Source organism: Branchiostoma belcheri, unplaced genomic scaffold, assembly GCF_001625305.1.
Source record: "Branchiostoma belcheri isolate BF01 breed outbred unplaced genomic scaffold, Haploidv18h27 scaffold35, whole genome shotgun sequence".
In the NCBI taxonomy this organism is placed as follows: domain Eukaryota; kingdom Metazoa; phylum Chordata; class Leptocardii; order Amphioxiformes; family Branchiostomatidae; genus Branchiostoma; species Branchiostoma belcheri.
In genome coordinates, this window is record NW_017803965.1 from 2,855,261 (window position 1) to 2,881,991 (window position 26,731).

A 26,731-nucleotide genomic window follows, 5' to 3' on the forward strand; every position below is an offset into this window, starting at 1 on the left:
AGGAGAAAATTTATCTGCAAATTTTGGAATACACTCGTCTACACTGACTATTAGGAGCTTGGCTACTTTTCAAAAGTTAACTAGAATGAGAAAATCTTGCATCAAATACATGTATCCAGTCAAATACAAAATTGCATTCATTTTTGACTTACGTGGAATGAGTGACTGAAAGAGAGTTGTCACGCAGGAAACACCGACCTCAGGTCTCTTCTCTCACAGTCTTTCACTCTCTCGCATGATGTTTAGTTGATTATGTCCTTATAAGTTTGCGTTAGCAGCCGTGCAGAGTTTATTTGATTTGTGTAGAGTCACACTCACTGCTGTCCTTGATTTGGTTTGTTGGAGATGTGAATGGATGTAACGGTTTTGTTTTCTAGCCGGGGACATGGCCGCCCCAGCCGACCACCCCTGTTTCCGAACCGCCTCCTCCGATTCAGAATCAGTCTCCTACGCCCCAGTCCTCTACGGCTCAGCCTCAGGCTCCGAATCCGAACCAACCTCGATCAATAGTCAGTATCTCTTCTACTATCTCTCATTTGAGGGTTTGTTTGTTTGTTCTGCTGTGAGACTGATTGTTTTAGCATGCTCACTTTTCTCGCTAGCATGCACATTTGTTGCTTTGCATTTGTTATGCCTTTCCTACACAGCTTTCAAAAGATGGGAGTACACAGACTTTCATACTTTGGAAATATGTAACGTTACATGTATATGCAGTAGACATCATGACCATTTTATTTCCAAGATTTGAATGTGATTTCCTATAATAATTGTTCAAGAAAATCCTGTTTTTGCTGTATCTGTGTTATCTATAAGTCCAAACTTTTCACCATTGAAGTATTATCTGTAAGCATTAGAGTTTGACCTGCTACTTTGAACATCTGCTGATCAAATTTTGACAGACCAAGTAAAGTTTTTCCAAACCGATCTGTAAATTTTCTATATTTTGTGCGGCCCAAAGTTCTTTTGGCTTGTACTGTTGAAACATTTTCATTTAACACAGAACAATTCAGTAATTATTCCAAATTATATGAGGAAAGGTGATTATGCTTGATATGTTTTCTCCCATGTTTTTCTATTAGTATTACTAGTATTGTATTCTACCTTTCTTCTGGCATGAAATGCTTGTTGACCTTAAACTTAACATTGTTTACCACAACAGCTTGCTACTTACTTGTATTTTGTTTCACTCATGTTCAAGTTTACTTTATGAATGTGGAATTTATTTCAGTTCCAGGATGAACTCACTTGTTATTTGTTACACAGGATATTTTGATGATGAACAGAATGCTTGTATTTTTTATGTCATGGCCACTGACACCATCAAGCCTTGATCCTCCTATATCATTCCATCTTGATTCTTTTCTCAGTGTGAATCCCCTAACCTTTTTCTTTCACACTGTTCCTTCATTCCTCAGGAGCACAGAGCCAAAGCTGCACAATCATAAAATGAATGCCATAATCTAATTTAAAAAAAGAGACGAAATGCCACAACCATTCTAAATGGCTACTAACAATCACCGTAGACCCATGCTGCACTGCCCATGTACTACTATCAATCGTGTCAAAAGCTCACATTGAAATTGTGTCAGCCAGTGTTGTTAATCCTTTGTTTGTTTCCATTGTGCACATTAAGATAGAAATGTTTCGTTCAGAAATATCCACAACATTTCTGTCTGTCTTTGTTATGAGAAGCCTTGCCAGAGGTATGTTGGGTTTATCCTTTTTTGTTTGATAATAATTCCCACCGAGCAAAAGCTTAACTCCCAAAAGGTGCTGCTACAGCAAGGGACAGGTCCGAGTGATTGGCAGCCCTTAACTGTACTCTTGCCCTTTGCCTACAGAAAGAGATGATGCTTCAGTTTGGGCAGAGCGGGCCCGCGTCGCTCTTCCGAAACTTTGATACGGACAAAATGTCCCAAATGTCTGACCCCATCGCCAAGGCCAAGGCACGGGTCCTGATGAAAATAAGCCAGGTATCATATTGCTTTCAACCTTTTGTTTCTATAATTTCCGGTTATTGCATGCCCTCGTTTCTACAACATTAATGGGCTGAAATGTTCTCTTTTCCTATATCTTATTGCTTACCTTGTTTCACTTTTTCATGACTTGTCCTTTCAGTAGAGCTCTTATATCTTCTGCCAAGTAGTTATCTCAACCAGATTAAAACTCCTGTTACACGACACTGCAGGGGTCAAAGGTGATACCAGGCCAAAGGTCAACTAACAGGTTACTATGGAAACGGTCTGATAAGGAAGACTAACATAGGTGTGGGTGGATGGGGAGAAGACAGTGATGTAATGTAGGATCCTTTTTTGGTTCTCCCTCCAATGCAAAGGTGGTTCAACAGATTCAAGGCAGTGGGCCGCATGCACAGATGCTGCAGGCCATGAACACCATGCACCATCTGCAGCAGCAACAACAGGGGGGAGGGGGGCAGCAGCCGCTGCAGCCGGGCATCCGTCCACCCTTCCTCCCCAACATGCCCAACAACCCTGGCAATGGGCAGCCAGGATTCCGCCCTAACTTCCCTGCACAGTTCCAGGTAACAGCTAGCTAGAGGGGCACGTAGAAATCGCACTTAGTACAACATTCTTCAATCAGTGACTTTTGAAAAGGTACAAAACATGTACCTCAAAATTTTTGACGTCCACTGTACGTCTTATTCATGGAGTGACCTAGTCTTGGGAGAACACGAGACTAGGTTGAGACTTGTGTAGATCTTCAGATAATCACAGAAAGATCAAGGAGGCAGTCCATATCCAGTTGGAATGTGTTATGATGAATCTTATTGATTCTTAACGAAGAGGCAGTCCTACTTACCCCTGTAAGGAGGCTAGAAAGTCTTGACCTAGTTCCATGTTCTTGCAACACTAGGTCACTCCATGATCAAGACATAGAGTGGAGGCACTTGTTTTGTTACCTTTTCAAAAGTCATTGATTGTATAATATTGTACTAATTGTCCTTTCTATTTGTTGAAAGCCTGTATTCTCGATTTAGACATCTCAGGGAATGCTCTATATTTTTTTTAGGTCTAACATAAAAGCACATTTTGCACACTACTGATCAAAGGTACAATTTATAATAGTTCTGTAACAGAAAAATTTGGACCAAATATTTCTCAGCTTCTGTGCTCAAGTCAAAGTCAATCTTTAAGTTGACCCATGTTATTCAAACAATTTCTTATGCCCAGTGCGTATGTCACAATCATAATGTTAAGTTCTACCCCTCTCCATTTCCAATTTCATGAAAAATACAAAATCCATTGTATTCTTATACCCCAAACCATATTTTGCATCTCTTCCATTTAAATTTCTGTGTGCCACTTTCAAGTTGCAAATACATTAGATTCCTGATTAAAGTGCTCATGACACCAAAATATAACCTTATCTGATTGTAGTTGACATAACTAGTATTACCTGGCTAAAAGACATGTTTACAATAATTGTCAGGGCTCTCCTGTTACATTTGAAATTTCAATGCCCCGCCTCGAAAAAGTCAGCACAAGCCAGTCCCGGCAGACTATTTTTTCCTGAGTTGACGTCATCCCGTGATGTCAGCTCAGGAAAAAGCACAGACATGCAAAAATAAAACGTAGAGGTGCAAAAAGAGATGCTCGAGGCTGGCAATTGGAAATTGACTTAAATCGGGAATCTACCGTAAGAACTGTTGGCGTGACAACTAAATATCTCACCCACAGGGAGGTAACGGACAGTTTGGAAACAACGGCGAGGGGTTCAACATCGGTCCCCAGCCCCCCGTACCCTTCCCTAACGGACCCAACGGGGAGATCGACCCCCAGCAGCAGAGGCAGTACGAGGAGTGGCTCTTCCAGCACCAACAACTGCTGCAGATGCAACAGAAGATGCTGGAAGCTCAGGTACTTTATATTGCACAACAGTTGTACATGGTACAAAGTATGGCATCTACTGGTATATAACTACAATTAACTGCAGATGCAGCAGAAGATGCTAACACCTGTAACACAATGGAATAACTTTCAGTGGTAGAAATACTTTTTTTCAGGATAGAGGATATTCTGTCCTGTAGTAAACACCTTTTTTTATGTCCTTTGATTGTTCTGAAGGTTGATCTGACTTGAATTGAGACTGAAATTTTCTTTGTATGATACCAAAAACAAACTAGTGAAAAAGAAACCAGCTGTATGTACAAAAGAAACAAGCAATGTATTAACCCTACTTGGTGATGACTGGAAGTGATGTTGGATCTAGATATATTTATAGAGTTAACATTACTTTTCAGCCATCCTGACCAAATATTAGCCTAGCTACATGTACATTGTTTAATTCGTCTCTTTCTGAACAATAACAAATTTTAAAACTAAGTCAGGGCTCCGTTGTAAAGCATTGTCACCATGAGATAAGCTAGTTTGGCTAAAGAATAACTAAATATTTCTTGCATCCACCCACTGCAGGTTGGGAAACAGAAGAAGCAGAAGAAGTCGCTGGCTGCCCGTCAGCGCCAGCAGAAGAAGAACGGCCAGGAGCTGTCTGAAACGGACGAGAACCAGCTGAAGGCCATGACGGAACAGCAGAGCGTGCTGCAGAAACAGCTACAGCAGGTCCGGGAACAGCAGAAAAAACACTCCCTCCTCATACAGGTCAGACATTGCTTCTTTTCTGCCTCCTCAAACTCTAGTTCAATATGTAAACGTTTTCAATGTGATTTGGCCCTTCTTGGGTGTTATTGTCAGTAGTGCTCACTCAGTCTCACTATCCGGTTTATTGCCTGTAAGTTGTTCCCTGACTTCTGAGGGTTAGACGTGCTTGCACACCAATACCGAGGCTTGATGGCAGCCCGCCTCTTACCTCTATCCTGTGGGTTGATGTTACGTACTTAGTTTCAAGTGGTGGAGGCCCTCCCTTAGACATTGTCAAATCATTAAATTTTCTTCTTTGGTAGACCAATGGTTCTGGCCTTCCACATCCAGTGTGAGGATCTTCCTAGGCCATTTGTCACTGTCCATTGTTTGGAGGTGGCCATAACATCTTAGTTGATTATTGTATATTCAAGAATAGAAAGTTGTTGAGCAGTACTTTGTGTGTTTTCAGGAATACCGTATGAAGCAGCGCGAGCGAGCTCAGGAACAGCAACAGTCTCTGCAACAGTCGGGCTTCCCGCCCCAGCCCATGATGGGCCCCAACAACAGCCCCAATCCCATGATGCCCCAGCGCATGTCTCCCATGATCCCCCCCGGGCAGCACTCCCCCCTGTTGTCCCCACGGTTGGATCAGTCGCCCATGCGCCACCCCACCCCACCCATGGGGCAGGCATCCCCCTCACTAGGTTTGTTGGTTTCTTTGAGCCTTTGTTTATTATAGAGTGATTTATTATGGCATCTACTATATCACAACAGTCACAGCCCAAAGGCTGAAGTGATATTACAGAAATTGACTGCAAAACATAAAGAACATTTTCTATCTTGCTACTCAAGCTAAAATCAAAAGCAAAAGTTTTTCAGTCAGCAAGTTAATCATTCATATATACTCAACGATCCAGATCTAAAATTAAAATACTTTAAAATCAGAAAGAAAATACAAGTTATAGGGCAATTAGCAACATTGAAAGACAATTACGTGTTCAGTAAATGGACTGTGTGGTACAGCACTCGTTCTATAGCATTTGGTTTGACACTTCAGAATGACCAGATCACTAGCAGAATGGTTCATTAAATTCTCAATTGTCATCAAGATTTACTGTGCGTAGCATTTAAAGTTTGACTTTCACTAGGTGCAGGTCCACCTGTCCCCCTGCCTGGGGCTCAGCAGCAGTTCAGCGAGGCGGGACCCGGACCCGCGGCGAACCCGCAGCAACAGGCCCAGCAGCAGGCCCAGAGGATGCCGCCGGCGCCACGGGTTGTCCTAGACGACAACAACCCCTTCAGCGAGGCCTTCCAGGAGCGGGAGAAGCGAGAGAGAATGGAACGTCTTCGGGAGCAACAAGAGCGGCAGCGCTTACAGCTTCAGCAAGAGATCGAGCAGCAGAGGAGGTTACAGCAGATGGAGCGACAGGTCTGTCTGTTTGTTTGTTTGTTTGTTTTGTCAACAGCTCTCGTTTCATAGATGTGACAACTGATGACCTCTGTTGTAGTACAGAACTGAAAATACCACCTACATATGCAGGTTAGCGCAAGCTTAGAGCTGTATGGCTATTTCTGGTGTGTACTTACTAAAACAACTTTTGCACTAGAAATGCAGAGCCTTGCTCAACTTCCACACGATATTTGCACGAGATTCACACACGTGTAAATGGGAAGTTAAACAAGATCTGTACTGAAGGTGTATGACTGTTACCGCCTTGAAGTAGAAAAGAAATTATAGCATTGGTTTCTGATTTGTTTTTAGTACAACCTGTAGTTTCTAAATTCTGAGTGGTGCAGGTAAAGTAAGTAAATTCAAAGATATAGGTTCAGTTTTCTCTCACTTTCCTGTGATATAACACTACTTTTGATTGGCTCTTCCAGGACCATGATTGGCATAACCAAGAGGTTGTCCAGAACAACCTGACCAATGAGAGGAGGCAGGGCATGATGGAGCTGCCCTTCTTCAACACCCCTGAGATCCCTGACATTGCAGGCCAGCTGCAACCGAACCCAAACCCACAGCAGCAGCAACAGCAGCCGCCTGCACAGCAGCAGGGACCTCCTTTCATGGTAAGGCAAATCTTTGTAAATACTGATGTTTTGTGTTATAACAGTGGTGCTCTGTAAAGAAGGCCCTAGACCATTCTCCCTTGAACTCTTGCAAAGCAGCTAAGGCTGAAGAGTATATTTCAAGGTGCAATGGAAGGTTGAAAAAATGTCAACTTCAAACTAGGAAGTCAACGTTTAAAAACAACAGTTACTACAGAATGTTTCACACCCGTGCCTCCCCCCATAAAACTGTTCAAAAATTACCTGTGGTAAATGGATTATTTCAGAAAAGTTTCTGTCCATAATGCTGAGAATACAATGTAGCACTTATAGAATTTAGAAGTAAGTCAATTTTCAAAGGCTTACGATTATCAACTGAAGAAGAGATCTTGCACATTCCCAATTTACACCCATACCAAATTCTGACATTTGGCTTCAAAAGAAAGGTACAGGAGCCCAAAGTAGAACCTACAAGTACAAGATGGTAAACCTGGATATGTTCTAGTTTGTTGTCTTTGAGAAATGTTGACAACATAAGTTTGATCTGTATCCTTACCTGTAATATTTGTTTTCTCCGTCCCAGGGTCCAGGTCAGGGCCAGCCACCGATGGGCCAGGGACCACGGTTTCCCCCCGGAGGACCCAACTTCCCTCCAGGCGGCCCAGGAAACTTCCCTCGCAGCCCTCTCATGCATCCCAGAATGCCCTTCCCAGGCCCCATGGGTCCCATGGATCCCCACCAGGGCTTCCCTGTGCCTCCAAACTACCCCATGTCTGGCACACCCCCCGAAACAGAGAAGCCCAAGCCCAAACGGAAAAGAAACCGCAAGAAAAAGAAGTCAGCCGACAACGAAGAACCTCCTCTACCACCACAGGGTATGCCTCAAGACATACCTCAGAACCAGATGAATCCCACAATGCCTCACCCTGGCATGGTGCAGGGCAATCCCATGATGCCTCCTGCTAGGAGGGACCCTTCCCAGCCTCCCTTGCTGGATCAGAGCTTCACGGTGCCCCTCAGACACATCGCGGACGGCTCCCAGGGGCAGCTGGACATGAACAAGCACTCTCTCCTCTTACAACACCTTACAACAGAGCAGAAGGATGCTCTCCGCCTGTCTGCAACAACAGCAGACAGCATGCCTAGACCAGACTCTCTGGACACAGACAAACTCAAGGCTGAGATGGGCCCTCAGAAAGCAGACCCTGGCAGTGGAGAGGCAGAGAAAGGGAAGGAGGAGGATGGGGAGGATGGGAAGGGCGATGGGAATGGTGACGGGAAGAAGGACAGCCCAGAGAAACCTGCTGCCAACCAACTCCTGAAAGCTCTACTGCAGGGAACTCCCACTCAGAACTTGCTTGCTAAGGTACAGAGTTGTCTGTTCTTACAGTTGTACAGAGCAAAAGCCATACATTGTTATTAGTTTGTCTTTTCTCATTTCCAACACTTAATGTTCATTCAATAATTGTATAATTTGTACAAAAGAATTTTATTTGATTTCATTCTTCTCTGTCTATCCAGTTTAATGTCTTTTCCCACCGAAACTGGGGTTTAGACATACTTGCATCAAGTGCGAGTCTTTTTTTGAGTCTTTTGATACGTCTGGATACCCTTCCTAATGCCAACCCAAACCCTAGTAAGGCCTAAGTTTGTGTTCTGTTTACCTGTCATCAGCTCCATTGGAAATGTAGCCGAATATTCTGAAGGGAATATTGATGTATTCAAGATGGACTGATTTCTTGGTTTGTCCCTTGTGTACCCCAGGCTGGCCTGCCCCCTTGTAAAGCACTACAAGAAGCCCAGGACGTTCCAGTCGAAACCTCCACCCCTGAGAAGGTCAAGAAAGAAGAGCAGGACGACTCAGATGATGAGGAAGTCATCAACAAGTTGAAGCTGACCCCGGAGCAGCAGAAACAGCTGGAGATGTTGGAACAGATGCCAGAGACTGTCCCGGTGAGTCGTCGTTCACAAAAACAAGAGTTCGCAAACAGGAAACAGCAGCAATACAACTGTCAATTCTTATCTCACTGATACGGGTGCAGACATATAAATATAGTTTGGTCACAAATCACGACCTCTAGCAAGTTGTGAGTGCAACTGCAAGCCTTGTCACAGGTCATGCACTGCAGGGGATTGTTTTTATGTCCCTCAGATTCAAACATATATCCATGTGGAGACATTGCAGGGTTCCAAAATCCTCTCTTTCTTTCTGAGGTTGCCCACTAGACAACCTAAGCCAAAAGCTACCTAGAAGTTGCCCATCACTACTTTAGCTTGCTCTCAACACCGACCAGTGGTCCATTGACAGTTGCAATGTTACTCTTTCACCAAGTAGTACAGGTATCTCCAGTGTCTGTACAAGGCCAAAAAAGATTTTTACTTTGCTGCAAGGTAAGGCTGTGTTGTAGTTTTGATCCTGCTTGTGTATGTTGTATGAATCTCTTAAAATTTCTTTAAAATGACAATGTCCACCACTACTAATAATGTTCACCACCACTTATATTTGATTATATTTGATATTTTCCTAGTTTACATGACGTGTAGTGGAATTACAAAGGCATTTGTAGCTGTGACACTACTATTGTAAATGATATTGGTTACTAATAATACAGTAGTACCAATTCCTATAAGGGAAGACAGTTTTTGCTAACCATGTTAAAACACTGAAACAGATGTTCTCAATGTATTTGTATTGTGGCTACAAATTATTGTCAGCAAGTTGTTGTAATGTCACAGTTGGAAATGTAGTGATAATTCCCATTTCATTAGGTATACAATATAAGACTCTTTGCAGGTTATTGGCATGGTTTGCAATTCTTGTTAGAATTCCTAGTTAAGCTTAGTGTAGCCATACGTAGGTGTCAGCTAGTTAGCACGGATATTAAGAGGGCCCACTTTCTGTGTAGAAATCACGTGGTGAACGCAGTCTGTTGGAGCACTATCCATTCAGCCTTGTGGTATGTTGTCTTCCATTACATATATGGTGTAACCGCACATGAACTAGGCTGCAGTCCACTTAAACGCTTAAACGAAGGAGCTCAATATCTACCTACAGCTTTTAAACTTTCCCGCTAAACTTTCTGATAATTCTGTGACTGACAAAGTGTATAGTGCTGGTTTTAGGTGGGGAGGACTTTCAGTCTCTTCTTCGTTGCTTGCGACTTAATATTGTCGGTTATTTTTGTTGCATTCACAACTTACTACCCAATGGATGTACTTGCAAATTTGTTGACAACTATGCTTGCAGTATTCCTTAGTTGTTAGATAGTTAACAGAATCATTGTTAGTAATGAAAGTGAACACTTTCCATGTAGACATCACATGCTGTGGTCGGTCTGTTGAAGTATCCATGCAGATTGCTGGTATGTTGATTTTTGGTACATGCAGGTACATGAATGCATAAAAAATAGGGCAAGGCAACTTGACGACAGTCCTTAAAACTCACTCCTATTCTTAGGCAAAATGCATAATACACACAATTCATTGTAAAGTTTCTGTTTGCCTGAAAATCTTTAATCTTTGCCTGTAAATTACATTGTATTGTCCCAAATTAAAGTTAAAAAGGAACAGAATAATTTTTAAACTTCAATAAACATTTAAAAATTCTTATGAAGTATCACATACAAATGTATGTTGAAACTTGAAAGGTTAGTTTAGTAGCATGCCCAAGTGGTGTAGTAGAAAAGAAAAATATGACAAGGTGCTGGATATCTAAGATAACATAAAATAGGTTGAGGTTGCAGCGTATCTTTTTTTTCAGCTGGTTAAGTCTTTAAAGAAAAAAAGCTGTTAGCATCACTGATACTGTGATAGCCACCTAGGGGCAAATGTAGTAAAAGATGCAATGGCTGCTTTTACTATCTGGTTCACTCTCTTTACTTTTTAGTCTATGTAGCCTTTGCATGATCAACTACGTACATGTAACACCACTTTTGGGATCTTTCAGCTGAGATATAAGGGAGTATCTGTAGCACAAGGTGTGAGTAGTTTTGTATAGATAGCAGGACGTAATAGGTTGAAGTAGCCTGGGACACTTGCATGAGATTTTATTGTGTGATATTTTTGCACAGAAGGGGCAAAACAAGTGGCCGACGTTGAACAAGAAGAAGGAATGGGACCCCAAGAGCCTGTCCTCCCTCCCTCCAGCTCATAGTGCTCCCGATGTCATCGTTAGAGAACAGGAGGTAAGGACATTTATTCTTTCCACATCAATGAGGCAGGGGCCTCAACCATATTGGATAAACAGGAGCTGAATTGTAGCACAGAATTTCAGCGTTTTTAATGGCAAGTTTTATGTTTTCTTTTAGCGCTTTAGCATTTTTTCCTGTGAGCTATATACATGTCGTGTATACACACTTGATAGTGGTTATTTGACTTTGAGAGTGTCAGAAGATCTATGGATGTCCGATAAAAGAAAAAAAACAGAACTGCAAAGAGCTGCATCCACCTCCATGTTGGTGTGCTAATATGGCGTGATCTGAAGACACTCTTAGTGTGGAACCAGTGTTTGAAAAATTTTACTTCCTTGCATGTATACATGTAGAAGCCTTGTTTTATTCTTTGTCCTATACTTATACTTATCAAATATCTGAAGATGCCTAATGCCGCTATCTCACTTGTTCAATCCTTGTTGTGTTCACAGGAGTTTGAAAGAAGGAGACAAGAATACCAGCAACAGTTAAAGAAGCGGAAGGAGACACAAACCAAGCGGGCATCCAAGAAACGTAAAAAAGACGAGGAAGGTTTGTCGAACATATTCAAACCCTGCTTTCTTATGACATTGAGATAAGTTTGTACAAAGAATGATGTATTTGATGGATGTTTAAGTTTAGAATATTTCTTTAATTGATCTTTTAATTTCTTCATTTGGACAGATGAGATAACGAAGATGAAACAAAACCGGTTCCCTTCTACAGAGATGATTATGAGCACTGTGAAACAGGTACGTTTTAATCTTTACACTAAGTAGCATTTTTTCCCATACTTACACTAGTTACAGCTTGTAGTTGGATTGCCTTTTTCAGCTACTTTGCAAACAGATTTGTCTCAGATCTCTCAGATTTTATAAAACACTCCTTCCCTTTTTTGTCTGTACGTTTTAATCTTTACACTAAGTAGCATTTTGTTCCCATACTTACAGCTTGTAGTTTTAATCTTTACACTAAGTAGCATTTTGTTCCCATACTTACAGCTTGTAGTTTTAATCTTTACACTAAGTAGCATTTTGTTCCCATACTTACAGCTTGTAGTTGGATTGCCTTTTTCAGCTACTTTGCAAACAGATTTGTCTCAGATCTCTCAGATTTTATAAAACACTCCTTCCTTTTTTTGTCTATCTGTAATAGACAAAATAATAGTATGTACATGTATGTACTGTCAATCTGTTAAATGTGGGTTTCTATTGTATGGCTACTGCAATGAAGAATTGTCTCATCCGCAAACTTAAAACACAGTGAAAACCTCCTCCTCCCTCCTAGGCCTACTATAGGTGGAGACAGGCTAAAATGGAGAGAGAATTGACAGGTATTTTCCATTTTTCCAGTTGTCGCTCTGCGAGCCAGAGATCAGTGTGAACTTTGCCCTGTTCCCGCCGTACGGGAGCGGACCGCTGAACGGAGATAACCAGCTGAAGGGCACGTTTGGTCACGCCTTTCTGGACGGGGTCCAGGACTACTACTCCAACTTCCTGAAGAGTGAAACACTCAGTAACCCCCCGACCCCCCTGCCTCGCTACCCCCACCCCCCACCCCCGGAATGGCGCGACCTACCATGGTCAACGGCCATCTGCATCCAGATGAGATCCTGGGCACCCGACGGGCCAAGCTGATTGGTGATCAGAGGTCACATGACCAAGGTAGGATAGGTCTGTACTTCATGTACATGTACAGTGTGTAGGATAAGGAAAGATATTTCTTTAATCATCATCATCCATAAATTGTACATCATATTTGTCAGTTATGTACAAAGGACTTTTCATTCAAATACTTTGATATTAAAAATATTAGCACATCAAAATGGGAAAAGTTGCATTCCTAACTTAAAGTGGAGGGTGTTATACATGTAAGTTAAATGTGATTGTAAGAAATAAGATTATTAAATTTTGGACCTTTCAACGCAAAATCCAGGTGAGAAAGTGATAATTATGAAGCACAGGTTACATGTCTCCTGCCTCAGGTAAACTGGAGACAGAACCGGAGCCCAGGAGGTACCAGCTCCTCCCACACTCGGAGGTTTCCATGACGACGGCAGATGAACTGATGAAGGAGATGGTGTCCCACCAGCGTACCATCACACGGGCGGAGAACAGCTCTGTGCTGGGCATGGACGGGAGTAAGCCTCAGGACGTCAACGTGCCTCCATCCCTCCCCACACCTCCACCCAGTAACCTGGCACCAGGAGAAGCACCAAGGTAAGGCCTGTTTCCCAACTGACACTAGAAAAAAATGCCCACCCTAGCCTGTTTTGTGTGTGTGTGTGGAGCCCTGCAAGGAACAAATTTTTTGAGCTGATTGACCTTTTCTGACTCCATGATCTGACTCCTTGAGTGATGAAATGTTTTAGGATAAGTAAGGAAATATATTTCTGTCAAGAAATGAAGGTCTTTGTTTTCTGGAGGGATAATGAAGCTTCAATCTGTACAATCATCATAATTAAAAGCAGAGGAGATGTGACTTGAGTTGTTTTCACAGCTAACATAATCTGTGTGTTTGTTCCCTTGTCAGATTTAGCCGTGATGCCACAACCCCAGACAGTATTGTCCCCTCCTCCTCCCCTGAGAGTGTGATAGACGATGAACTACCCCCACAGCCCCCCAAACTCATCAGTCTCAACACCGGACCCAACAGGGGACCCTCACCCACTATCCCACTCATCGCACCTACACCAAGGAGAGGTAAGTTTCTTAACATTTAGCGGCACGTCAGCAGAGTGTACTGCGTCTGTGCGATTTTTCACGGTTTTCGTTGGGTTTTTGATCAACGTTGCATCAGAATTTTGCCCGTTGCAGACGATACCTTTTCTGACATAAAATAGAAACTACAGATGGGATGTTAACCTTATATGCGCAAATACGGCTTTGTATGAGACATTCTGCCAAAGTGCTGTGCACAATACATTCGCGCAGGTGCAGTACGTTCTGCCAAACTGCTATACTGTAGCCATTTGGCGACTGATGCCCTATTGGTTATGGGGTTAGGCAGCAGGGAGAAGATTAAGTTTCTAAAGAAGTTGGCATTCATCATTCTTCATTAAATCATTCTTAGTTTTCTTAAATTAAATGAAATGTGTTTAGTATGTTCCAGTATTTATAGATTGACTATCTTGTCTGTGTGTTAATGTGCTTGGTAAAGAGTTGTGCTAATTTGCACAGTAATGTATATTTCGTTGATATTAAGATGTTGTTCTATAATTATAATAATAAGGATTATTTGTGAGCGTCTGTTGCAGCTCTGTTGTTTTTAATACATGTATATTACAGGAATTTTGAAAAGAAATATGGGCTAACAATAGTGATATAATTTTGTTTTGCACTAAAATACATGTATCTACCATTTTCCCTTTACTGTCAACTCTGTAATACTTTCCTCATTCCATCATTGAATTTCCTTCTTTAAAACCTGATTACCACAAGAAGTGAATAGTGGAGTGGTCCAAGAAGCTTGCTTCTTTATTTTTAAATCATTATACTATGTTCAGCCTCAATGACCCATGGCTTTGGTTTGAATCAGTCCGGTTCATGTTTATCTTCATTCAAATCTTCTTGGACCACATCATGTTTTGATACCTGTTCTTTCTTAACCTGTCCTTACAGACTATTCTGATGACATCTCAAAACCTGGACTTCCTTCTTGTCAACTGACCCTTCTTAAGACACTCTCTAAGCCCAAACCTCTCAGCACTCACCACCACACAGTCAGTCTGGCTGCCGTGCCCCCACCCCGAGCCACTAACCCCACACTGATCATCCAGAGTGTGCAGCACAGAGCACCGCAGAACCCCAAACTAACTCCCCAAACCACCCAAGCAGCAGCTTTACCTCCGTGTGGCATGCCCAGGCACAAAAGTGATTCAGCAGATCCCCAGACTCGGAGGTCGAAAATCCAGGGGATCCAACCTCCTCCCTCCACTATACAAACAGCTCAGCTGGCCTTCCAACTGTCTGAGCCTGGGAAAGAGCCAGTCTCGGCCTCTTCCTCCTCAACTTCCTTCACTGTTGTGGTAGTGAATAAGACATTCCTTTTACAACCTGCAGCAAACACCAAACTCAGAGGTCTCCCCTTAGTAGACTCTCTACCTTTACCTTTTGCAGCCAAACCGCCAACCGAGTTGGCACAGCTACCGCGGGACCACCCGGCTCCTCTGGCCACCGGTCAGTCCAGTTTCCCGACCAGCCAGGCCGGCGTCTTCATTCAGCCCACGTTCTCGGTGCCACAGTCTGTGGTACCCCCCAACACCAGCACCGTGGACATTAGGACTAGCGTGTCCATGCCCAGAACGACAGACGCACAGGTTACCCCTGCGTTTTCACGTACGTCGGAGAGCGCGTTCAGCGTGAGCAATCTGGAACGCATGAGGACATTAGTGGGGCAGGCGGGGGGACCCCTTCCGCCCCAGAGACCGGACGGTAACATGTCCGTGTCCTTGACGTTATCCGCGACCGCTGCGGAGGACATTAACGGGATCGTGGCGGCGGTGGCGGACCTGGTTCGCGTGCCCGTGCCCACGAGTTATGAGATCAGCGAAGGGGCAGACTACCCGAGCTCCATGGCGGAACACTTCAGACTACAGCAGCAGCAGCAAAGGAAAGCAGACGGGGTCCTCTCCACATGTACACAAGGGGTGAGCCTGGAGACCTTACTGCAGCAGGGCAAACCCAAGTTCTGTCGACACTGCGACGTAGTGGTACAAGGGGACGGCATTAGGAAAGCAAGTTCTGACTTTCCCTTCCTGAGAGACCAAGAAGGCAGAAGTGATCAGGTCAGGACTAGATTTGTTGCTCAGGTAAAGAGTATTACAGTTTGGAGATTATCTATCTCTGTTGTTGTGTTTTCTGTCTGTGGAGGCTAAGGTTGAGTTTTCCCTCTTCAGCTACTTGTGTAAAGGCTACTGTCTAAAGCCCCTGTCACACATACATTGTAACTGACCATGCCCTTCAGACCATCCCATGGTCAGGAGGTAGCTGTAAGCTTGGTCATTGGAAGTTGGTCAGCGAGGTTGCCTACTTGTTTTAAAATTCATGTGCGACCAACTTTGAATTTTGAAAAATCATAATTGATAATAGAATGGATTTTTCAGTTTGACTTCATACTAGTCCCAACCCAATGCTGACCATGGTTTGGGAGTGGTCTTGAGCAAAGTAATAATTAACAGAAAGGTCCTGAATGTGTGACAGGGCCTTGATAAAAATGAAGTGCACTCAAATGACTTTTTTCTTAGTTCTGCCTTTCCTTGTTGCGTTGCATTGCTCTTCTGGTTTCTGAGGTGAGCTCATACTTTTTGAGAAATTATAACTTCTCTTCTAAAATACAAGAAGTAAAAGAAAATGATTAGTAACATTTCTTTCAGTCTCCTGCATGTGTTTATTTCTACTATTTCTTCTAGTTATAACTTCTTTTGATAACTTTCTTTTGATATCTTTCTCAGTCAAAGAATTTTATTTGTGTCTTGGTGCTGTTGTTTAATTTGCTTGAAACCGTCCCCAAAAGGTGTTGAAATTCCTTTGTCTGATTTTTCGATTGCTTGACTGTTGTCCTTCACAGGATTCCTCTGACTCAGACTCAGAGCTGACGTTCTGTAGTCCCACCTGCCTTATGCAGTTTGCCATCTCACTGCAGAGTAGGGCGAGGAGAGAAACAAAGGTAGGGTTCTTCCTTATGCTCTATAACACTATTTTCCTACATTTTGAGGTGCAAATTGAGGAATACAGGCTACAGCCAAGTTTTTTTTCTTCGTTACAACATCATTTTTGCATTTGTAAGGGGAGGCATCCATGCTTTGCAGGGGTTGAAAATGGAGAAAATAGGATGTCTTAAGGGTGCCCTACCAGAAAGTAGGGAGTCCAATTTCTTGTTCTCAGTACAAGGAGTCCAAAAGACACCCAAACACCACCCTAGCTAAAAGCCTGGCTTCCTACACTGAATGGCAGGGCTTGAAATTAATGTTCGCGAATAGGTGGCCGTTGGCTGGTGCACCTAACCTAAAAATTTACATCTACAGAAAAATAAAATGAGTACGCAGTACTTCAGTATGTTTTGATTGTAGTACCAAAAGTTAGCAGGCTGTAGAAAGAATCAATTTATGTACTGCTGATAAAGATAGGTTTTCTGGATGATGTTATTCTTTGCTGAAATCATCTCTGTTTTGTTTTCCCTCCCAGGAGAAAGCAGGGTCTATAGTTGACCACAGAAGCAGGGACATCGTCAGGCCCCAGCATTCTGAAATCCCCATCCACCTCAGTCCCACCTACGTCAACAACACCTCCAAACCCTTCTCTGAAGGTCAGGGGTCAGAGGGTAAGAGCGAGCGACCCCGCCTGAAGAGAAGGTCAGACTCCAACACGTCTCAGACGTCCCAGGACCTGCCTCCAGAACCCCCTAAGGTCAGTGGAACGGTCTATTTACAAAGGGGTGGTAGGTACTTTGGGATACAGATAAGTATGCCATAAAGTACAATTTTCACTAATTCATTGAGTTCAATACGGTTGCTAAGGATGTGCCATACTGTATGTACATGTATGCTGCTTGCAATATATTCCTCAAGTTTATATGATTTAATTCTTTAAGATTAATCATTGGTCTTTTTCTGTTTTTGTTTCATTTATGTCTTTTTAATTGTGTCATATTTTCAAATGAATTATTCAAAATAAACTACAATACGTTGTTTGATAGATACATGTAAATACTACAAGTCTGAACACTACTGTTAGTGTCCTGCCCCCTATATAATGGTACGGTCCAAAAAGTGGTCGGTTATCCTAATAACTGACCACTTTTGATGTTACTGCCTGTAACCGATAGAAAATGGAGCCTTTTGATTGGTTGACATCGTCTGACTACATGTGATAATAGTTCTGTTGTAAAGTAATGTTGTTTGTCCCTGTGTAGGTGCTAATAAAGAAATGGAAGGGTGTTCGGTGGAGGCGGTGGGAGGTGTCCATCATGGTGCCCAAGTCCACGTACAGACCACCCAGCGAGAAGGAGATCGACGAGCTCATGTCCAAGCTGGGCACGTGCCTGAAGCCCGACGACCTGCCGGTGGACTCCCGCTGCTGTGTGCTATGTGGGAGAGCTGGGGATGGTGACACAGAGGCAGCGGCAAGGTACGCACTTATCCTCTTCTTCCCTTTCCAGACATAAGGCTGTGACTCTTTTCTTCCATCTGGGTCTGTCCTTGGCCAACTTTCTTGCTAGGATAATCCCATGGCTGCCAAGTCATCCGACACAGTTCTTCTCCAAGTACTTTTGGGTCTACCTCTTACCTTTTACCATCGGGTCTCCAATTTAAATCTATTTTGGGTGTTCTATTGTCGTCCATTCTTACTTTTGTTAGTACATGGCCAAGCCATTTCAGTCTTCTGTTGCTGATTTTTACGGAAAGTCTTCTACAGCCATCGGTGAAGGTTAGACATCCAGGTAATAAGATACACCAAAAAACAGTTACTCAAGCAACTGGATATGATTTTGAAGTTGGTGTATATCAAAATTTCATGTTTGCCATATTCTAGACAATTGGTAACAAATGTAGCTGTAATCTCCAATTGATAAAATAACTGTTCTTGCCTTATGAAGTGTTGACCTGTGCCCTTAAACCTCTGTCAGATTGCTCAACATGGACCTGGACATGTGGGTGCATCTGAACTGTGCATTGTGGTCCACCGAGGTGTACGAGACGCTCAACGGCGCGCTCATCAACGTGGAGATGGCGTACAAGCGCGGCCAGACCCTGGCCTGCACGGCGTGTAACAAAATCGGGGCCACCATCACGTGCCATCGCTACAACTGCAAGAGGATCTACCATCTCATCTGTGCCATCAAGGAGAACTGCATGTTCTTCAAGGACAAGGTAAGGTCACCAGGGTACAGCCACAACAGTACAGTTTATTCAGAAAATCAGCCTTGCAGCATGTACAACAAGCAGAATAACACTGATGTGTACAATCATTACATGGCAAATCAGAATTAACATTACAAACAAAACAGAGAAAAACACAAACAAAGCTATACAGAATGCCTCACTACAGGCGAGGTAAATCTCGTTGCAGTTAGGAAAGGCTTGTTGTGGTTTGATTTTCTTGTCTAAGAACAAATCAATCTTAAGTTTTATGTACATTGTACTCCCTGGGTACAGTCACAACAGTAAGGATTCTGATCTCAAATAGTCTGATCTTTCATATGATACCTCATAGTCATAGTCACAGGTTTGACCAAGGTACCTTGTGTCTTACAAATCACTACATGTATAGATGGTACACCTGAAGTTTCCTTCTAATGTAATGTTACGCTACATGTACGTACTGCAATTTTTCACTAGTCAGGGCTGAAAAATGTTGACTTTGCTGAAAATTATCTGAGTGTTTCTTGTGTGTTTATAAGGCTTGCTGGACATGTAGAAGAAAGTGTACTAAGCATACATCATGTTTTATCATAACTTCCCTCCCCCCTCCAGACGGTCATGTGTCCTGTCCATGCTCCAAACAAACATGAGAATGAGCTGGTCAGCCTGTCAGTCTTCCGCAGGGTGTATGTCAACCGGGATGAGAGCAAGCAGATTGCCAAGTCAGTACCTCCCTGTCTGTTACTACAGTTGTTAGTGGTGCAGAACACTCACACTCACTCACTGTCCGGTTTATCGTCTGTTGTTCCCCGTCTTCCGAGGGTTAGATGTGCTTGCACAATACATCTGGGGCACTTTGAATATACTGTTGTCAAACTTGCCCAAGCGACCACTCTATAAGCAGCCATCAGGCTATAATGACCACTTTTCCTTGCTCCAGATTTTTTTACCCATGTACATACATATAAGCATTAAGGGACTTGCCTAAGCATGTCCTTTTTGAAAGTTGTAATAATAATATTATTACTGTTCGGCCAATTCTTTATAATGTGTGATTATGATGTTATTCTTTTCTTCAATTAATTTACTTTCGGCCTCCCTTGTGCTTTGTCTGTATTCTTTATTGTGAACAAAAGTAATAAAGCAATGAAATAAGCAATAAACAACAATATGTTGTTGGCAGGATCATGCGTAACTACGGTGAGAAGAAGTACACCCTCCGAGTAGGAAGCCTGATTTTCCACAACGTGGGGCAGCTTCTTCCCCATCAACTCCAGGCCTTCCACACCAGGACTGCCATCTACCCGGTAATACAACAACGCAACCTCTTTGTTTCTCACGTTTTACATAGAAATATTAGAGAACCAATTTTTATGATAAATGAAGTTTATCACAAATTCTTGCCTGAAGACTAATAACAAGTAACAACTGAAGGTACAAACAATTACAAAATTAGGACATGATTGTGTGAATACTCTGATTTCAGTTGACATTCGTTAGCCTTATGTTCTAAGTAAAAATTTGTTGGGTTTGGCTTCTTTTTTTGGAAGAAGTGGAAGACGAAAGACCCAACATTTTTTGTGATTTATGGATTCTGTGATTTTAATAGTGAAGCACTGGAGCTGCCACATACATGTCTGATTGTCTACAAGGTTATGTCTTTCAAGTCAGAAACATCAATGTTAAGAGAGTATAATAAATAAGACAAGCTCAACTCACTGAGAGTGAGAGTCAATAGGAGAAGCAGTTGGCTGCTCAGAAAATTCCCTACCTCATTTGACACACCATGGCCCCAGCCTTAGTAGATCATTGACTAAAGCCTGAAACCCTGTACTTCCAGATTGGTTTTGAGGTGACTCGCTTGTACTGGAGCATGCGCTACGCCAACAAGCGATGCCGGTACGTGTGTCGTGTGGAGGAGAACCAGGGACGGCCACAGCTCGTCATCCGTGTCATCGAACAGGGGCACGAGGATGTTGTCTTCAAGGGGGCCACTCCCAAATGTAAGGATCTAAACACATGCCATTTATTAGTCATTTTCATTCATGGACCATGTATCTGTATCTGTATACTTTTAGCTGGTATTTCTGAATACTGTTTAACACATTGGCGTTGAAGGAACACAGTGTGGCGGCTGGTTATATTATGCAGAACGACCTGTCATCCTTAACCGTTGCACATCAAGCTGCAGCTTAAGTTAAAGTTATCTTCACAGAGATACTCTTCTGTACTTGTTGACAATGAGTTCTACACTACGTTCATCAGTGGCTCAAGTCCAAGCATTCGTGTACTGTATGATAGTACACTTGTCTACAAAAAATGAGTTTTTGAGCACCTCAATCCTTGGTTGGTAACTCTGGTACTTTGTTAGGGTATTACTATTAGATACATGTAGTAGCTGGTACATCGACAACTCTTATGTCTTTCTTATGTCTTAAAGCACCCCTTTTACAGCTTGGTTCTGCATCCATTCCAGTTCATTTTTTCCATTGTCTTCCTTTGTATATGGATCCCATACTGTTTGGGGCATATTCTAGGTGTGGTCTTACTAGCGATGTGTATGAAATTTTACAGTGATTTACAATGTATGTGTGTTGTATGTGCAGTGGTGTGGTTGAACATCCTGGAGCCCATTGAGAAGATGCGGCGCGGGTCAGACGTGCTGAAGCTGTTCCCCAACTTCATCACGGGCGAGGACCTCTTCGGGCTGACCGAGCCAGCTGTGCTGAGGATCGTGGAGTCGGTACGTTGTCGCAGCGGTGTCTTCTTAGATCAGTTCCAAAGAAAGCTGCTAGAGGGCCTAAACTAGTGCCACTTGTTCCCAAGCACAAGAGCTACATTTGTGTCTGTCATCCAAAAATTGTGACCATGGCACATGACTAAAACATGAGATACATGTACAAAACCAGAAGTTCTGCTGCAGTTCCATAACTAGCTGCCAGAGGGCCTAAACATATGACACTCTTTCCAAGGACAAGGGCTCTCTACCACTCAAAAAGCGTGACCATAGCATTTTCAATGCACGAGATACGAAAACTGGACAACCCATCCATTCCCTCTTGAGTTACGCTGTTCACACTCTTACAAAATTCATGTTAACCCTCTTGGCAATGTAATAACCATGTTGTTTCTTCCCCAGCTTCCTGGTACTGAGATGCTGCAGGACTACTTTTTCCGCTACGGCCGCCATCCGCTGATCGAGCTGCCACTGGCCATCAACCCAACGGGCTGTGCACGCTCCGAACCCAAGATGCGCACTTACATCAGAAGGTACGATCTTGTGTACTGTTCTCATAGTCATACCCCACTGGTTGTTCCATGTTGTTTGAGAGGGTTTTTGTGTGCAGTTGTACACATCCAAAGCAAAGAATTTACAACACACAACTTCATAGCAACAAGAGCTAATAACAACTACATGTAGATTAGGTTCAACAATGAATTTTTCAACAATATACATGTCAGCCTGTTTATGTACCTGCATACTAATGTAAAATACAATGTGTTCCCCAAGGCCTCATACTCTGACCAGTAGCAACACTTCCCGGTCCAGCCAGACTACGCTGACTGGGGAACTCCTGTCACCCTATCACAAACAGTTTGCTCAGTCCAAGTCAGCGCAGTACCGCAAACTCAAACAGGAGTGGCGCAACAACGTCGTACTGGGGCGCTCGAGAATACAGGTAAACAAACTGTTGCCATGGATATGTTGTTTAACCCTGTGCCATAGTGTTCAACAATTCAGTTTATGGTTTCTCGGATGTAAAAAACATAACGCGGGACTGAGGGGAAAGTCTGTACCTTGGTATAGATAGTACCATGGTAGAGAGTGAATGTTGTCAGCTTCAAATTTTCCTTCCTGCAGTCTGTTTTTATGCTCCTCTCTTGCAAAATTTTTGTGAAGAAATGTCTGAGAACCATGGTTTATCAGTCTCCTACTCTTCTTGGGTAGTTCTATTTTAGTTAGCGTCCATGGGCGCCCCCATTTTGTTTCCCATCATGCTGAGAGGTCAAAGTTTAAGAGAGGTGTATGATGGGCAGGAGTGTGGCCATTTTTGCATGTGACTGTATAGAGTATAGGGGCAACCTTTTTGGATTTGAATTTTCTTATGATTGTCCACATGTTGCAGGGTCTTGGCCTGTTTGCTGCCAGGGACATTGACAAGCACGTGATGGTGATTGAGTACATCGGAGTGATCATCAGGAACGAGGTGTGCAACAAGAGGGAGAGGATCTACGAGGACCAGAACCGTGGCGTCTACATGTTCCGTATCGACTCCGAACTCGTCATCGATGCCACACTGGCCGGAGGACCTGCCAGGTCTTTTGTTTGTTTGTTTTGCATAACTGGCAAACTGCCTTTAGGCTTAACAAACCAGTTTTATACAGTACAACCTGTGTAAGACTGGACAGTATGGTTTGATCCACACACAGGGAAGAACCTCTACTCTTTTTGATAGGTGTGGTGAGATCTTTAATGTGTTTGAGGTGTAACTTAACGTCAGCTGAAGCTGTGTACACAATAAATATTGTTCAGCTGAGTTGAGTGAGTAAATACAAATGTATGTGTTAAGTGTCTCTCCCAAGGATTGAACAGTGGGGCCTGCCAGGGAGATGAACCCAGAATGTTTGAATGCTAGGATGATTTGTTAATTGTTTGTTATTTGAAGTTGGCCATACCAATTTGATTTCTTGCTTCTTTGATTTTAGAAATATTCTTAACTGGAAAAACATACCAAATGAAAACAAAACAGATGAATGGCTTGTTTTGAACTTCATTTTTTTGCCCAACAGGTACATCAACCATTCGTGTAACCCTAACTGTGTTGCTGAGGTGGTGAACTTTGAGAAGGAACAGAAGATCATCATCATCTCATCACGTCGTCTCAGCAAAGGAGAGGAGGTAAGCCCACAGACTCAGACTCATGTCTTCCTGTTGAGAACATCAGCAGAACGTACATGTAATGCACCTGCAAAACCTGTAGTGTATTGTGCATAGCACTTTGGCTGAACATCTCATATAAAGTCGTATTCGAGTATATAAGTTCTATTTCCCAACAGTAGTTACCAAATGTTGTGTTTGAAAAAGCAACGGGAAAAATTCTGATGCAATGTTGACCAAACATTGAATGAAATACCTAAAAAAATCAGGGTTTCATGCAGGCAGTACATTCTGTCAACGTGCTGTCCTATTGTAATGTCAACAACTGATTCCACTGGGTACCCTTGCACTCTCACAGTGTTATCAAGAATGCTGCAATAGTAGGTCTTTTTAAATTGTCCTTTTTTTAGTCAAGTGTTATGACTCAAGCCTGTCAGTGTACCCAGTGGAATTCTTAGAGTTGACGTTAAACTAAGCTCAAATTGTTACACTCAAAAGGAGCTCTTCTGCCTTACATACATGTATTATGTATGAGATGACATATTGGTATACATTTTGGTGCAATTCTAATCTTCCAGGACAGACTAATATGACAACTGATTAGAGTAAACGTTTTTGTTTGAGACCAATTCAATCCAGTTTCAGTTCAGACTAATCTGTGTTCTGTTTGGAGATGTATTTTTAGGGTACAGCCATGCCATAAGGCCAGGCCAGTTTAATTTCTTGGTTCTCGTATTTGCCAACTCTAATTTTACTGATTTAAGAAAAAATCTCATTCTAGGCACGTAACTTCTCATATTCTTCTATCAGTGTACATCTCTTTAAATTCACCATTATTATTTAAATGTGGCAGTCTACAGGTACTTGACAGAGTTAGGAGAATTAATGTTGCATGTCAGAGAGAAGTTGTTGATAATGTTGTGTCTTTCTGCCCATTTCAGCTGACCTATGATTACAAGTTTGACATTGAGGATGATGAACAGAAGATCCCCTGCTGCTGTGGAGCTCCCAACTGTCGCAAATGGATGAACTAAACACGACACCCTGCCCCCCTCCCTCCCGCAAATAACCGAACAAGGGTGCAAAACTTGGTCAGTCAGTTTAGTGTCTGGTTCACTGTCAAGGCTGACTTGGTCGGTTGGTAAAAAGGCTGATGGAGTGACAACATTTTCCCCATACATCCCATTGTTTCCTGGTCTGTGTTAAGATCATGATTGTAATCCTATACTGATCAGACTTTTTATATAGTGGCTGTGGCCAATAGCATTCACCACGAAACAATCATGTATACGAGAAGGGGGGATGAGTGGACCTGAAATGCTGCAATACTCGAGCCACCCTGTAAGTAGAGTGTGAGACATAAGACATACATAATATAGCCTCTGGCTACATCTTCAATCCTGTCTACTGGATAGTCACGATTTCTTTTACTCTGGAAAGACGCCATCGTGTTTTTGGCGGAGCCATTTTTTTATTACCTGTGTATATAGTGTACATAGCATATGGCAGAGGATGGCTACTGAGTGTGTACATGTATGTGTAATTAAATACAAGGAGTGAGCTAGCTTAGTCCACTGGATGTGATGAGTTGATGCTGCATATATGGCACATCCTGAGGATTTGGATTCCGCTAATTTTAGTTAGAAGCCTTACAGGGAAAATCACTGCCAGGCAAAGCAGATGTGTAATTGACAATGTAAATATCAGATCTACAGATGATTAATTCTGGTAATTCTTAGTTACATATTGGCAGGATCATTTTTCTCACAACATTAGCCTGAGAGATCAATGATGATGCTGTGCTGTCCGATCATCAGGCAGAGTTAAATTGCAGATCTTTTAACGATAGAGGCATAAGTAATATGTAATTGGATGGACGTCTTGGAGGCGGAATAAGGCAGCTTGAAAAGTTCTCTCTCTCTTTTGCTCTTTTTTGTACGGCAAAGACAAAAAAGCTGTGACCAGGTGCTGGTAAGGTACAGAATCATGTCAAGGCCTCCTGTATGTACAAATCACTGGATATCAATTGACCAATGAACGTGCTTTAGCAGAGGTTACTATAGGCCGTTACTAGGCGGGGCTGTGCTTCCGTTGCCAAGCAGAATCCCAACCTGTTGGTGAACTTACACTCACAGAGGAGGCCTATTTGAACCAAGTAGGTAAATGACAATAGGTTATTCCGTACGTCCACATATTAATGGTAGAGGATGATGATGATAACCATGTATGTAACTGCCTTGTACAAAGAGTGAAATTTGTAAAGACCTAATTTTGAATTCGTACAGTTAGTTTCGGATCCTTGATTCAATCCCAATTTTTGTCCACCCTGTGCAGTGTATGTGTTTGAGGATGGTGTGTAGCAAGAATATTTTCAATAACTTGTGGAGTCTGACTTTTCAGTATGCATTATAGAACCCTATTATCTTTATATTAGTCCGAGTGTATAGTGAATAGCAAACTTTGTAGGCAAAATTCCTTTTGGCTCATTGTATTGCTGTTCTGTGATTTATTAGCACTGGTTTGTTCAGAGTATTCAAACTTCTGAAACTGTCCCTATACATTGATATCCCTATAGTTAGACTCGTTCATTTCACTCTGTGATGCTACTGTGTGATTTCTAGTTAAATAATAAGAAACAGAAAGACTATAAAACTTTTATTTTTGTGGCATAACAATCACATTATAAGCTAAGGTACGAAAGTGTAATAAAAGTATATTTATGAATAACTCAACCTTTATCTCCACATATGTACATGTAGTTTAACCAATGGCCAATCGTGTACAGTCTGTGATTTAGGGATAAATTATTCCTATTAGTGCTGAGAGTGATGAAATTAGTAATCTAGTTAAGTAGGTGTCCAAATAAGGGAGGGTAGAGTATAGTATGACTTGTATGTGCGGTATGGTATTTTGCATATAGTGCGCAACCCGTGTATTTTATAATATCTCTTTTGGTTACAAAATAAATGTCTTTTTACTGAGGTGAAAAAAATACCACTGGTGTATCTTTTAGTTCAATTTCTGTACTCTCCAAGCAGAGGTTTGGTGTGGGTTGGGTGAAAAAAAATCTAGTGCATAAAAGAAACCCCGTTAAAAAGACTAAATACGCCAAAAAATAACCCAAAACTCAAACCCCTGCTTGGAGAGTACA

At 42.4% G+C, this 26,731-nt stretch overlaps 1 protein-coding gene across 1 annotated transcript in view; it reads left to right on the top strand.

The window, feature by feature from the left end:
- The window catches only part of LOC109475822 (histone-lysine N-methyltransferase 2C-like), a 64,984-nt gene extending 38,421 nt beyond the window's left edge, over positions 1–26,563 (top strand). Inside the window, 32 exon segments of the mRNA XM_019776604.1 lie at positions 378–509; positions 1,842–1,973; positions 2,336–2,542; positions 3,699–3,878; positions 4,434–4,619; positions 5,071–5,305; positions 5,750–6,030; positions 6,483–6,671; positions 7,234–8,016; positions 8,415–8,603; positions 9,557–9,607; positions 10,721–10,834; positions 11,293–11,392; positions 11,525–11,592; positions 12,193–12,364; positions 12,367–12,504; positions 12,825–13,059; positions 13,373–13,542; positions 14,461–15,650; positions 16,409–16,507; positions 17,026–17,247; positions 17,753–17,967; positions 18,467–18,710; positions 19,314–19,423; positions 19,885–20,008; positions 20,542–20,704; positions 21,308–21,444; positions 21,841–21,971; positions 22,213–22,381; positions 22,829–23,019; positions 23,493–23,601; positions 24,522–26,563. Coding sequence (XP_019632163.1) covers positions 378–509; positions 1,842–1,973; positions 2,336–2,542; positions 3,699–3,878; positions 4,434–4,619; positions 5,071–5,305; positions 5,750–6,030; positions 6,483–6,671; positions 7,234–8,016; positions 8,415–8,603; positions 9,557–9,607; positions 10,721–10,834; positions 11,293–11,392; positions 11,525–11,592; positions 12,193–12,364; positions 12,367–12,504; positions 12,825–13,059; positions 13,373–13,542; positions 14,461–15,650; positions 16,409–16,507; positions 17,026–17,247; positions 17,753–17,967; positions 18,467–18,710; positions 19,314–19,423; positions 19,885–20,008; positions 20,542–20,704; positions 21,308–21,444; positions 21,841–21,971; positions 22,213–22,381; positions 22,829–23,019; positions 23,493–23,601; positions 24,522–24,614 — 6,759 coding nt within the window. The 3' untranslated portion in view covers positions 24,615–26,563.
- Positions 26,564–26,731: the final 168 nt, after the last annotated feature.